General features: G+C 35.4%; 3 protein-coding genes across 13 annotated transcripts in view; 2 read left to right on the top strand and 1 right to left on the bottom strand.

Annotated features, from left to right (window-relative positions):
- Positions 1-12868, top strand: part of LOC121730839 (uncharacterized protein ZK1073.1) — a 43711-nt gene that overhangs the window by 23324 nt on the left and 7519 nt on the right. For 10 of the 11 annotated variants that reach the window (XM_042120028.1, XM_042120027.1, XM_042120023.1 and 7 more), the window contains one exon: positions 3794-4547. In XM_042120028.1, the coding sequence (XP_041975962.1) occupies positions 3794-3967 (174 nt within the window). In that variant the 3' untranslated portion in view covers positions 3968-4547. Of the gene's footprint in view, positions 1-3793; positions 4548-12868 lie in introns of those variants that run through there. The other variant, XR_006036153.1, reaches the window with a different exon arrangement.
- LOC121730842 lies at positions 8729-10193 on the bottom strand. Its single transcript, XM_042120033.1, has 2 exons — positions 9292-10193; positions 8729-8874 (listed from the first exon to the last, which is right to left on the bottom strand). The coding sequence occupies exon 1, from the start codon at positions 10161-10163 to the stop codon at positions 9336-9338; it is 828 nt and encodes a 275-aa protein (XP_041975967.1). The 5' UTR covers positions 10164-10193; the 3' UTR covers positions 8729-8874; positions 9292-9335.
- LOC121730840 (retinol dehydrogenase 12-like) lies at positions 10735-11891 on the top strand. Its single transcript, XM_042120031.1, has one exon. It carries the CDS (start codon positions 10885-10887, stop codon positions 11869-11871), a length of 987 nt encoding a protein of 328 aa, XP_041975965.1. The 5' UTR covers positions 10735-10884; the 3' UTR covers positions 11872-11891.

The raw sequence follows: 12868 nt of genomic DNA, 5'->3' as shown, positions 1-12868 counted from the left end.
ATGGGCTATCTAGCACTGAAAGAATTTTTCAAATCGGACCAGTAGTTCCTGAGATTAGCGCGTTCAAATAAGCCCCTTCATTTAATTTCCCCCGTTTTTTCCACATTTTCCTCTATTTCTTCGCTCCTTTTAGTCTTGGCGTGATAAAATATAGCCTATAGCCTTCCTTAATCAATGGGCTATCTAACACTGAAATAATTTTTCAAATCGGACCAGTAGTTCCTGAGATTAGCGCGTTCAAATAAGCCCTTTCAAATAATTTCCCCCGTTTTTTCCACATTTTCCTCTATTTCTTCGCTTCTATTAGTCTTAGCGTGATAAAATATAGCCTATAGCCTTCCTCGATAAATGGGCTATCTAACACTGAAAGAATTTTTCAAATCGGACCAGTAGTTTCTGAGATTAGCGCGTTCAAACAAACAAACTAACAAACTCTGCAGAATTATAATATTAGTATAGATAGACGTTCCGCGCGGCTTCGCCCGCGTAAATTAGATATTTCACAGAAAAATTAGTCCACAAAAAAAGCCTATGATCCTTCACGTGGTCTACTTCTTATCTGATCCAAATAACAGAAAAAATGCTCTAGTAGTTCGTGAGATAAGCCCTTTTAAATAATTTCCCCCGTTTTTTCCACATGTTCCTCTATTTCTTGGCTCCTATTAGTCTTAGCGTAATAAAATATAGTTTATAGCCTTTCTCGATAACTGTGCTATCTAACACTGAAATATTTTTTTAAATCGGACCAGTAGTTCCTGAGATTAGCGCGTTCAAATAAGCCCTTTCAAATAATTTCTCCCGTTTTTTTCACATTTTCCTCTATTTCTTCGCACCTATTAGTCTTAGCGTAATAAAATGTAGCCTATAGCCTTCCTCAATAACTGGCCTATTTAACACTGAAAGAATTTTTCAAATCGGACCAGTAGTTCCTGAGATTAGCGCGTTCAAATAAGCCCTTTCAAATAATTTCCCCCCGTTTTTTCCACATTTTCCTCTATTTCCTTGCTCCTATTAGTCGTAGTATGATAAAATATAGTCTATAGCCTTCCTCGATAAATGGACTATCTAACACTGAAAGAATTTTTCAAATCGGACCAGTAGTTCCTGAGATTAGCGCGTTCAAACAAACAAACAAACAAAAAACAAACAAACAAACAAACAAACTAACAAACTCTTCCGCTTTATAATATTATAGTATAGATAGACGTTCCGCGCGGCTTCGCCCGCGTAAATAAGATATTTCACAGAAAAATAAGTCCACAAAAAAAGCCTATGATCCTTCACGTGGTCTTCTTCTTATATGATCCAAATAACAGAAAAAATGCTCTAGTAATTTGTGAGATAAGCACTATTAAATAATTTCCCCCGTTTTTTTCCACATTTTCCTCTATTTCTTGGCTCCTATTAGACTCAGCGTAATAAAATATAACCTATAACCTTTCTCGATAACTGGGCTATCTAACACTGAAAGAATTTTTTAAATCGGACCAGTAGTTCCTGAGATTAGCGCGTTCAAATAAGCCCTTTCAAATAATTTCTCCCGTTTTTTTCACATTTTCCTCTATTTCTTCGCACCTATTAGTCTTAGCGTAATAAATGTAATCTATAGCCTTTCTCGATAACTGGGCTATCTAACACTGAAATAATTTTCCAAATCAAACCAGTAGTTCCTGAGATTAGCATGTTCAAATAAGCCCTTTCAAATAATTTCCCCCGTTTTTTTCCACATTTTCCTCTATTTCTTGGCTCCTATTAGACTCAGCGTAATAAAATATAACCTATAACCTTTCTCGATAACTGGGCTATCTAACACTGAAAGAATTTTTTAAATCGGACCAGTAGTTCCTGAGATTAGCGCGTTCAAATAAGCCCTTTCAAATAATTTCTCCCGTTTTTTTCACATTTTCCTCTATTTCTTCGTACCTATTAGTCTTAGCGTAATAAATGTAATCTATAGCCTTTCTCGATAACTGGGCTATTTAACACTGAAAGAATTTTTCAAATCGGACCAGTAGTTCCTGAGATTAGCGCGTTCAAATAAGCCCTTTCAAATAATTTCCCCCCGTTTTTTCCACATTTTCCTCTATTTCCTTGCTCCTATTAGTCGTAGTGTGTTAAATTAAATCAAATCAAATCAAATCAAATCAAATGTCTTTATTGCCAGAATGTTGTTGATATAAAGGTCTTAATAATTCTTATGGTTCTAACATTCTGCCATAACAATGGCGTGCAATGAAATTATTAAGTTTTTCATACATTTTTACGACAGACAATTTATAAGTAATTATTATCATTCATTAGTAAGTAAGATATTCTAAGTAATTTCTCATTATTACAAATGTCAAAATTAAGTTAAGAAAGTCAAATAATCTAAAATAATGTCAAAGTTAGCGCATGCCAATATAACCTTAAAACTAAACCAACTACTTATCTAACTACTTATACATTAGAAAACATAATATTATACAGCATAATCTAAATAATTTTATATTATGTCAGTTTCATTACAAAGTAATATCAATTTCAATAATAGTCAATATATCATGTCAAAATATAAATACAATTAAGCAAAATATAATGTCAAAGAAGTTAAAATAGGGCTTTAAATGTCATAAATAAAATTTAATTAGTACTTATTATTAAGAAATTCTTTGATGTCGTAATATGCTTTCTGTATTAATATATTTTTTAATTCCCTTAATGAGCTAGTTGTTGTCATTGATTTTATGTGTGCAGGTACCTTGTTATAAATCTTTACACATATTGCATAAGCATTATTTAAGAAAACACTCGTCTTTGGTTTTTTGTTTATGATTAACCTATTCGAGTTTCTAAAAAATTTCGCCGGTACCTGATCTACTAATTGAGTAAAGATATGCTTGTTGTTACTTACAAATTTGAATATTTCTAAAATATACATGCTCGGTAAGGTCATTATATTATATTGTTTGAATAAATTCCTACACGATTCATATGGTGGAACCCTTGCTATGCCTCGGAGACATTTTTTTTGGACTATAAATGCTTTATTTATTTGGTTTGAATTTCCCCAAATTACTAGTCCATAGCGAAGGATTGACGAGACGTATCCGTGATAGGCCATAATTGCAGTCTGAGCACTTACTGTCCACGCAAGTCTTCTCAAAACATATTATACAAATCTGTTTAGTTTAGAACAGACTTTGTTTACGTGTGCATGCCAGTTGCAATATTTATCCATTTGTATACCCAAAAATATGTTTTCATCTACTCGTTCTATAATTTCATTTTTATATTGTAATTTTAATTGTAATGGTTTTTTACTATAGTTTGTAAATTGTATATATTTTGTTTTGTTAATATTAATTTTTAAATTATTTGATGTAAGCCATTGAATTATAAGATGAAGTACTAAATTAATGTCATTTTCGATTTTGTTCACGTCTGTTTTATTATTGAATGTAAATAGCAATGTTATATCGTCAGCAAATAATGTTAATTTATAATTAGTCATAATGGGAATGTCATTAATATAAAATAGGAATATAGCCTATAGCCTTCCTCGATAAATGGACTATCTAAAATATAGCCTATAGCCTTCCTCGATAAATGGACTATCTAACACTGAAAGAATTTTTCAAATCGGACCAGTAGTTCCTGAGATTAGCGCGTTCAAACAAACAAACAAACTAACAAACTCTTCCGCTTTATAATATTAGTATAGAGTATAGATAAAGTATAGATAAGTATAAGTATAGATATGGTGTACGAGTTACCTTAACCATAAATTGCGACTAATTTTTTTCCTCTGCAGCCAGCAAAGGTGGCGCAGGCGCTGCTGCTGTTCTGCCAGGGCCAGGGTCTGCTGACGTCACTGCCGCCCCCCGGGGTCGAGCGCCGCATGTCCCGGGGCATGTCCATGGAGGAGTACGACAAGCCGAACATTCGCCGCCTCTCGCTCACACCCTCGGACTCCCCTAAAAAGTAGAGCGGGACAGGAAACGTGCACCTCTCGCTCACTTGCTGAATTTTAAAAGTAAAGAAACAGTGATTTTTACAATGTTAAAAGTGGGACAGAAAATCGCCTGGTTTTATATCCTAGGTTTTTAATTTTTACTAAATTTTTATTTCGAACAGAGGTTGAAACTGTAGGTTATGAACATGAAAGATCAAAATGTTTAGTTGAGCATTTCTGAAAACGTAGGGATTGTATCCTACAGAGATCTTGTAAAGGTAAAGAGCGATTGGCAACTAAAATGTGTTTGTAAAAATATTTTCTGTTGTTTTCGGGTGCCATAGCATCAGAGTTCTTTGAAACTAAACCTAGCTTCCGTGATTTGCCTGAGGGATGTTGTTGTTGATCCAAAATAGTAAGTTAATGTTATTTATTAATATCTAGATTAAACTGATCATTGCCTATTATTTATTCTGTAGGATCTGTAGAATAAGCTTTGCTGGCAGCAATTACCTAGTTCCAAGGCAATCGGCGTTGCGAAGGCAGATTAGTTTCTGCTCTTGCAACATCTTTGGCTAAAAGTAGATAGGCATTTTCTAGGCCTTTATTTATTTTTTTATTATTTATTTTTTCGTGTACAAGTTATTACGGTGTACATGCTTGTTTTTTCTTATGATAATATTTATTACTCATAATATATTTAGGCTATTTATATATTCTCACAGTAATAATATACTTAGGTACACATTTTATGTATTTATTCCACTTTTATTAATTTATTTTATTACAATAATTATGTTTCACACGACCGGTTTCGATAAAATGATCATCAAGTATCGAAACCGGTCGTGTGAGACGTAATTGTAATAAAATAAATTGATAAAAGTGTAATAAGTGCATGAAAAGTGTATATAATATTATTACTGTAAAACAGGAATTTTCACCAAGTTACAGCGCATTCATTATCATAATATTTTAAATATTCTTTATAGTGGTAATTAAATTCAAATACATATTCATATTTTTTAATTTTTAATAAGCAATTAAGTCTGTGTTTAGTAGGTAGTAGTGACGGATAAAATTAAAAAAAAAGTATTTATAAATGTTTTTTACTAAGATAGTTTGTGGGAACTTTTTTTATTCCGTTAGTTAATGCTAACTATGATGCTAAAGTTCCTTAAATATGATTTAAAGACTTTTTGAGGACAGAGTCGGTTAATTTTATGTTATCCATCGTTAGTTAATAAATATCATGAAAATTCGCCATAAATTCTGTAACGAACAGACAATAGATTCTAGATGATATTATTAAAACTTCTCTATGATAATACTAGTTGTAAAATGTTACTTATTATTTATTAATTTATTAGTCTAGTTAATGTTATTTAAATATTTACTATAAATACAAGCGAAAAATTATTTGGGTCACGGATTTCGGATTTTTAGACCGAACTCTACTATTTAAATTATTGTTATGCGTTAAAATGATATTATCAATTTTCGAATGTTTTGTATTTTGTTCAAGTTCATTAAGTTCGTCATTGTTTTCCATGTCTTAAGATAAACGAGGTGTTTTCACACTGTTATTGTATAAAGATTTATGTGATCCACCGAATATTCGTTTACCAAAAATTTAATCAACATGAAAAAAAAATTCTAAATAAAATTAAATAAAATATGTTTTATAAACTGTTGTAATTGTTTTACAAACTGTTGTAACGTCCTGTTATTCCCTAAGCTAATTTGTATAATTGTATTTTCATACAAATAAAGTTAATTTTAAAGTAAATATTATTTTTTTTACATACCGTAATCATAATTAATACCTCCTCATTTTCGGAAGTGCATTCAAAATTACTTGCTTCTGCTAATACATATTATGTGATAATAATTGTATTTTTAATTATCAAAATATGTCAACAAAACATCATCACTAAATATTATAAAACAAAGTCGCCTTTTTTCCCTCATGTCCCTTTGTTCCCTTTAATCTTTAAAACTTATAAAAGGTCTACAGAAAACTCCGCTGTGGTATATCTCTTATGGATATCCCACAATAAATTTTTTTTGTCATTTACTTTTAACTTCAAATAATGGCTAATTTTCGAAGCGATTTTAACCAATACGGCAATAATCCTTTTTCAATTAAATACATTAAGATCTATATCATGGCCTGTTACAGCATAATATGATTTAAATAAATATTTTCGAAGATATTACAGACTAGCTGTTGCCCGCGACTTCGTCCGCGTGGACTTCAGTTTATAGCGCGCGGTGTTAATAAAATTGGTGTCAAAAGCTTTTTAAAACCCTGGTACCCCTTAAATCAAAATACCCAAAACAGCCGTGTAGTGTGCACATAATATGATTTTTTTTTAATTAAACTTTTTTATACCTTTTAAAGCTTATTTAGCGTTACACAACTTAGCTGCATAATGCATTACACAACTTTAGCTTTGCCCAATAGCCAATACAAATATGCCATAAACTATTTAGTAATTTATTATTGGTAGACTGTTGTTTCTGATCTCTATGTTGGTACGTGAGTTATTTAATCACATGTATAACAATCGAAAGAATCAAAATATTATCTATATATGGTACCACCTCTTATAGAAATACATATGAGCAAGCGATAGCGCGATCTAGGCGACTATTGGCGCCATCTGTTCCAGTTTTTGGAACTAACTTAATTTGAACAAATTTATGCATAAACACCCCCTTACAACCCCTTTTTCCAGTAAGAAGTAGCCTATGTCCTTTCTCAGGCTTTAGACTATCTGTGTACAAAATTTCATTACAATCGGTTCAGTAGTTTTGGCGCTGTTGTTTTTGAATTTGATATCTAATCTAAGTTGGTAGGTGAGTTCTTAGTAAATGACATGTATAACAATGTTAGGTAGGCGATGGGCAGACGACTGACTCTCGCAGGAGTTAACTCGCCGCGTTACAAATATCGCTGAATTTACAATATGCAATTACCGAGAATTATAACACACACTACATACACCCCCTTCTAAAAAAAAATTATTTACATAATTGACAAATAACAAAGAAAAAAATTTTGAATTTAGCAAACATTAACATTTGGGAGCTTATGTAGTGAAAATACACTTAAATCTGTACCCTGATTACAATTTAATTCCTTCCTTAACATCTTCCTTGCACGTGTAACACAAACTTTGTATATTAAAATAGCACAAAACACAAAAAGGATGACTGCCATAACAGTCACCGTGATGCTCAAGTCTCAACACTTCCAATTTAAAATTAGTATTAGATGCTGTTGCGTGATTCGCTCCGTTTTGAGCGATAACAATTTCTTCATCTTTCTTTTCAACCGAATATGTTTTTCCCATTTTGCTAAATTACAAAATTTGACGTTTGATGCTGTAAAACTGAGTTAAGAGCTCACCTGACTCTAAAAATCAAACATCGTCCTTCTCTCTTCACACTCACGCCCGTCTTTCATATGCCAGGTGAAGAAGGACGGCGCGGAATCATCGCCGAGTTAGTTTTACTTGAATAAAAGACGAACTATAATGATTATGAAAAAAGTGTTTTGAGCAAATTTAGGTTTTATCAATACCTTTTTAGATATTAAAAAATATTAAAGAAAAGACAGCAAACTTCGAAGATCCAAGCAAAAATGTGTCTAAAACAAGGTTTTTTGTAAAAAAGAAACTATCGAGCATTTTTTGAGTAATCGTGTTTTCGTCTTGAGCATTTAATCTTTATGAACTGAAGTTACTTGTGTCAAAAAATCAGTTTTTTAGACCTTACAGATTTTGAGATCTAGGTTAATGTATGTAGTCAAGTTAGGGTCATATGGGCTCTTAAACTGATAACTTAAAACTTTGTGCACTGAGCTGATAATCAAATTTATATATTTATTATATATAACTAACTTGTTGAGCTGAGATTTGAAATAAAGTGAATGCAAATATTCCTAACTTAACGTCTTATAATAATTAATACGTGCTGAGATGACATTACGCAACCTTCGCGTACTTACTTGCTAACAAAAATGCCAATGCACCATTAACCTAGTTACCATCCAAGAATCTTACAGGTCTTTTAATTTTTCTGCCACTACGTGATTTCTGTAAAGATTTAACATGCCCAAAAATCTACGTAATTGTTCTATTGTCTCCGGTTTCGGGTATGACTCGATAGCTTTAACTTTTTCCGGCATCGGACTTATACCTTTTTCTGAAACTAAATAGCCTAAAAATTCTATAGAGGACTGTCCAAAAACACATTTACTTAAATTAATAGACATTTTATATTTACTCAACCTTTCAAATATTAAACGCAAATGTTCTCTATGTATATCGGGGTTATCCGATCCTACTATGACGTCATCTATGTACCCGAACACGACTGACTGACCTTTGCACCATGTACAGTCATTAATTCAATTGTTCTATGCCAGATAAAACTGTATTATTGATAAATCTTTGAAATGTTTGTGCCGCGTTACGCAGGCCAAACGTCATTCTTGGAAATTCAAAAAGGCCAAATGGCGTAATAATGGCTGTTTTTTTAATGTCATCTGGATTAATTCCTATAAAATGATAAGCTCTACAAATATCTAATTTTGAAAAAAAATTCTTATTATGTAACCCATAAGTAAAATCTTGTACTCTAGGTATCGGATAACGATCTGGCTTTGTGATTGCGTTTAACATCCTATAGTCTCCGCAGGGTCGGATACCACCATCCTTCTTAGGTACAATATGTAAAGGACTGGCCCACTCACTATTTGAAGGTCTACATATGCCTAGTTCTTGCATCAACTGGAATTCTTTTTTAACCCTATCGTACCTGTCGGCCGGTAACCTCCTGGCACGCGCGTGGACAGGTGGTCCACTAGTCTCGATGTGATGATACACGGAACGCTCTGGGACATCCTTGAAGGCTGGCGGTCGCGTGATGTCCTGAAATTGTTCCAGTAAATCCGCGTAAGGATGGGTGCTATTTATGCTTTTAATAGTGCCGACAAAATTTATACTTTTAATTCCACAGACATTTATGCTGGTAACTGTATCAATTAACTTATTATTACACAAATCTACATTTAATTTAAAATTCTTCAAAAAATCGGCACCTATTATCGGCTGTTTTACATCACATACAACAAAAGGCCATTTAAATGACCGTCTTAGGCCTAACGATAACTCTAAATTACATATTCCATAACATTTAATTTCGCTGTCATTAGCAGCATACAACTTTAGATCGACTTTTTCGATAGGCCACCACTTTGGAATTACGGAAATGTTAGCGCCTGTGTCGATCAAAAAACTATATTTCGTTACATTATCTTTAATCAATAAACGATGGCTTTTGGTTACCTGACCTTGAGTACATCCGTCCACCGAGCCCGCATGTACTCCGTCTAGTTTCCCGACTGCTTAGCTCGCCACGCGCAGGGTTGCTCGCAGCGGCTGGCCCTCGATCTGTACCGAAAGTGAAAACGGCACAGCCAGTCCGGGTCCCCAGGTACTCTTCGCGGCCGCGATGTCGATCTTCTCCTGAAGTCAGTCGGTCTGTCGTTCCTCCTAGAGCACCCGCGACTCCTCAGTTCGGCGCGGAGCGCTGCAACCTCCAGCTCCAATCTGCTCATCTGCTCGTCCGGCTGTCCATCTGCTGCCTTCTTGCATGACACGGCTGCCACATCTCCGACGTTGGTGTATTCAGTAATCTTATCTGCCATGGCCGCCAGCTTGTCCAGAGACTGATCTTCACAAACCGCCATGACTGCTCGAACTGATGACGGCATCTTCGACAACCACAGGCTCTTAAGTGTGTTGTCCGAAATTTGTGCGCTGCGACCCAGATCCTTCATGCGCCTTAAAAACTGGGAGGGTCTTTGCGAACCCAACTCCAGCTCCGACACCAACTTCTGCATTTGTCTTTCAGCACTCTCTTCATAAACCTGCAGCAGTCTCTCCTTAAGCGCCGTATACTTGTCCTGGGCGGGTGGTGACATAACGAGGTCGCTGACCTGCTGAATGGCCTCTTTTCCCAGCTTTGATATGACCAAGTTGAATTTGGTCTCTTCACCCTGCTTCTGTGGGGCCATTACAGACTCGAATTGTGCGAACCATAGCCTTGGCAAGTCTGTCCAAAATTCTGGTAGCTTGGTGGACACGCTTATCGATGCCAACGCCGCGGTTGACGCCTCTTCCTTAAACTCCATGTCTGATGCTGAGGCTTTACTCATTTTTCTTCTTTGATTAAGCCGATGAGTCGACCGGCCAATGAGCTGATGAGCCGCCTGCCGTTGTACTCGCCACGTGCCACGCGCGTTCTTCTATTGCGTCACGCTAACTTCCTGTCGCCGCGTGGAATTCGATCTCCAAAAAAAAAAAAAAAATTATCCCACAGCCAATGTCACTATTTACACTGATTCCCTTTACTACAAACTTTCTTCGGTAGTTCTTCGTTGGGGTCACCAATTTAGTGTACAAAGGCTGGGGTCTTCAAATTAAATACTGGATGAGCTGAATTACTTTATTCGCACAACAAGTTAGGTAGGCGATGGGCAGACGACTGACTCTCGCAGGAGTTAACTCGCCGCGTTACAAATATCGCTGAATTTACAATATGCAATTACAGAGAATTATAACACACACTACATATTAAATATTTTACATTCGTGCTGACCTTTTCACATGTACGAAGTGCAAAATTAGGCTTCAATGGCCAATGATGTGATTGACAATGCGCACAGAAAACGTTTAATTTACTAACGATCAATGGTTTTAACCCTTGATGAGTACAAAATATGGTCGCGACTGTACCTCACGTAGAGGTCCCTATATATCAACAATTGAATTCGATATCGCAACACATTTATTATGCATACTCCGTCTGAAACACGTTTAAATCTATATTAGCATAATTTATTAAAAACTTTGTCAGTTAACTGTCAAACGGGGACCATGATAGTGTACTTTCTGTTGCTCGTAATAGTGGTGCTATTCCTAGGTTACCGGGAGAAGAGGAACAATGAGTACTGTCGCTCGAACAGGAGGCTGGAGGGGAGGACTACGCTGGTGACCGGAGGAACTTCCGGCATGGGCTTGGAGATAGCGACGGATTTAGCTGATAGAGGAGCTCGAGTCATAGTCGCCTGTCCTTTCGTAGAAGAGGGGGAAAGAGCTCTGAAGATCATCGTTAAGAAAAGTGACAACGAAAACGTCGTCTTTAAGTTCCTAGATTTACAATCGATGGAATCAGTGCGAATATTCGCGAAAGACATTCTGGAGAGCGAGGAGAGGCTGGACATTCTGATGAACAACGCCGGCACGGGGTTCGGGGATCAGCTGCTGACGAAGGACGGGTACAATTTCACGATGGCTGTGAACTACTACGGCGCGTTCCTCCTGACGATGCTCCTGCTACCTCTATTAAGAAAAAGTGGTACTCCAGAGGAGCCCGCTAAGATTCTTAACACCGCATCGATATTACACTACGTCGGTATCCTAGACTTTGATAATATGAACAAATTGAACTACTGGTCAGCTCTCAGACTATACTGCAACAGTAAGCTCTGTCTGTCGATGTTTACAGTGGAACTGGCAAAGAGATTGAAGGGACAGAACGTGATCGTCAACACAGTAGACCCGGGTGTAGTTGGAACTCCTATATTCAATACGTATTGTGGTAAGTTGGGTATAGTTGCCACGTTGGTGGCTAATTACCTCGCCAAGACATCCTGGCAGGGCGCCCAAACTGCGCTTCATGCTGCATTAGATAAGGAGGCGAGCAAGACCACTGGAGAGTATTTTAAAAATTGTTCAGTTAGAAGAGCAAAGGAAATCGCTTATGATGATGATGTACGAGTCAAACTTTGGAAGGACACGGTGCGACTGGTGAATTTGGAGGAGTCTGATGTGCAGAGGTTACTACATGGTGCTATGAATTAAATATTATTTTGAATAATATTATGTACAGAATTTAATAAAAATGTAATTTTTAGGGTTCCGTACCCAAAGGGTAAAAACGGGACCCTATTACTAAGACTTCGATGTCTGTCCATCTGTCCGTCTGTCTGTATGTCTCCAGGCTGTAACTCAAGAACGGTAATAGCTAGAGTGTTAAAATTTTCACAGATTGTGTATATCTGTTGCTGCTATAACAAAAAATAATAAAAATAAAATAAAATAAATATTTAGGGGTGGCTCTCCTACAACAAACGTGATTTATTGCCTTTTTTGCTCTATATCAATAATACAATAATAGCAACAGGTAGATACTTGAATTTTTCATACAATTCTTAGTTTTATGAGTACTTTGATGTTTGTAATATTAAAATTAAATAGAAAATTAAGAGGGGCTCCCTTACAAAAAACACAAATTTTGGTCTAATTTTGCTATGATATAATGGTACGGAACCCTTCGTGCGCGAGTCCGACTTGCACTTGGCCGATTATTATTCTAAACCTTTCCCGACATTTGCACATTAGTTCGTGCAAATAATATAAAGAAATGAGCTGTAGAAGGTTTTTATCGTACTGAAACAAAGTTAGCTTACTACAATTTTTATTTTTATCCCAAAGTAACTAATGGGTAACAATTAGCAGTTACTAGTTTCAGCTACTTCAGCACACTGACTAACGACTGAAAGGATTTAAACAAAAATCATAAACACAATAATTATTATTTAATAATATCTCGTACCTTAATGAATATTCATTATTCGTAACAATATTTACAACTTTTCAATACTTTAGTATTGTATGCTAGATATTAGATAATAAACACAATACACTAGAAAAAGTCATCAACATAAAAACTAGTATAGTATTATAAGGTCCAGGCGTTTATTGTACTAAAAAAGGATTACATAAATCTTCGTGTGCTGAAGCCAGTAATTATTATAATATCATAACGTAGGTAATTAGGACATGACTTGGATTAGTG

The sequence above is a fragment of the Aricia agestis genome, chromosome 10, assembly GCF_905147365.1.
Source record: "Aricia agestis chromosome 10, ilAriAges1.1, whole genome shotgun sequence".
In the NCBI taxonomy this organism is placed as follows: Eukaryota; Metazoa; Arthropoda; class Insecta; order Lepidoptera; family Lycaenidae; genus Aricia; species Aricia agestis.
The sequence above is the reverse complement of the archived record's forward strand: the minus strand, read 5'-3'. Positions and strand labels throughout refer to the sequence as shown.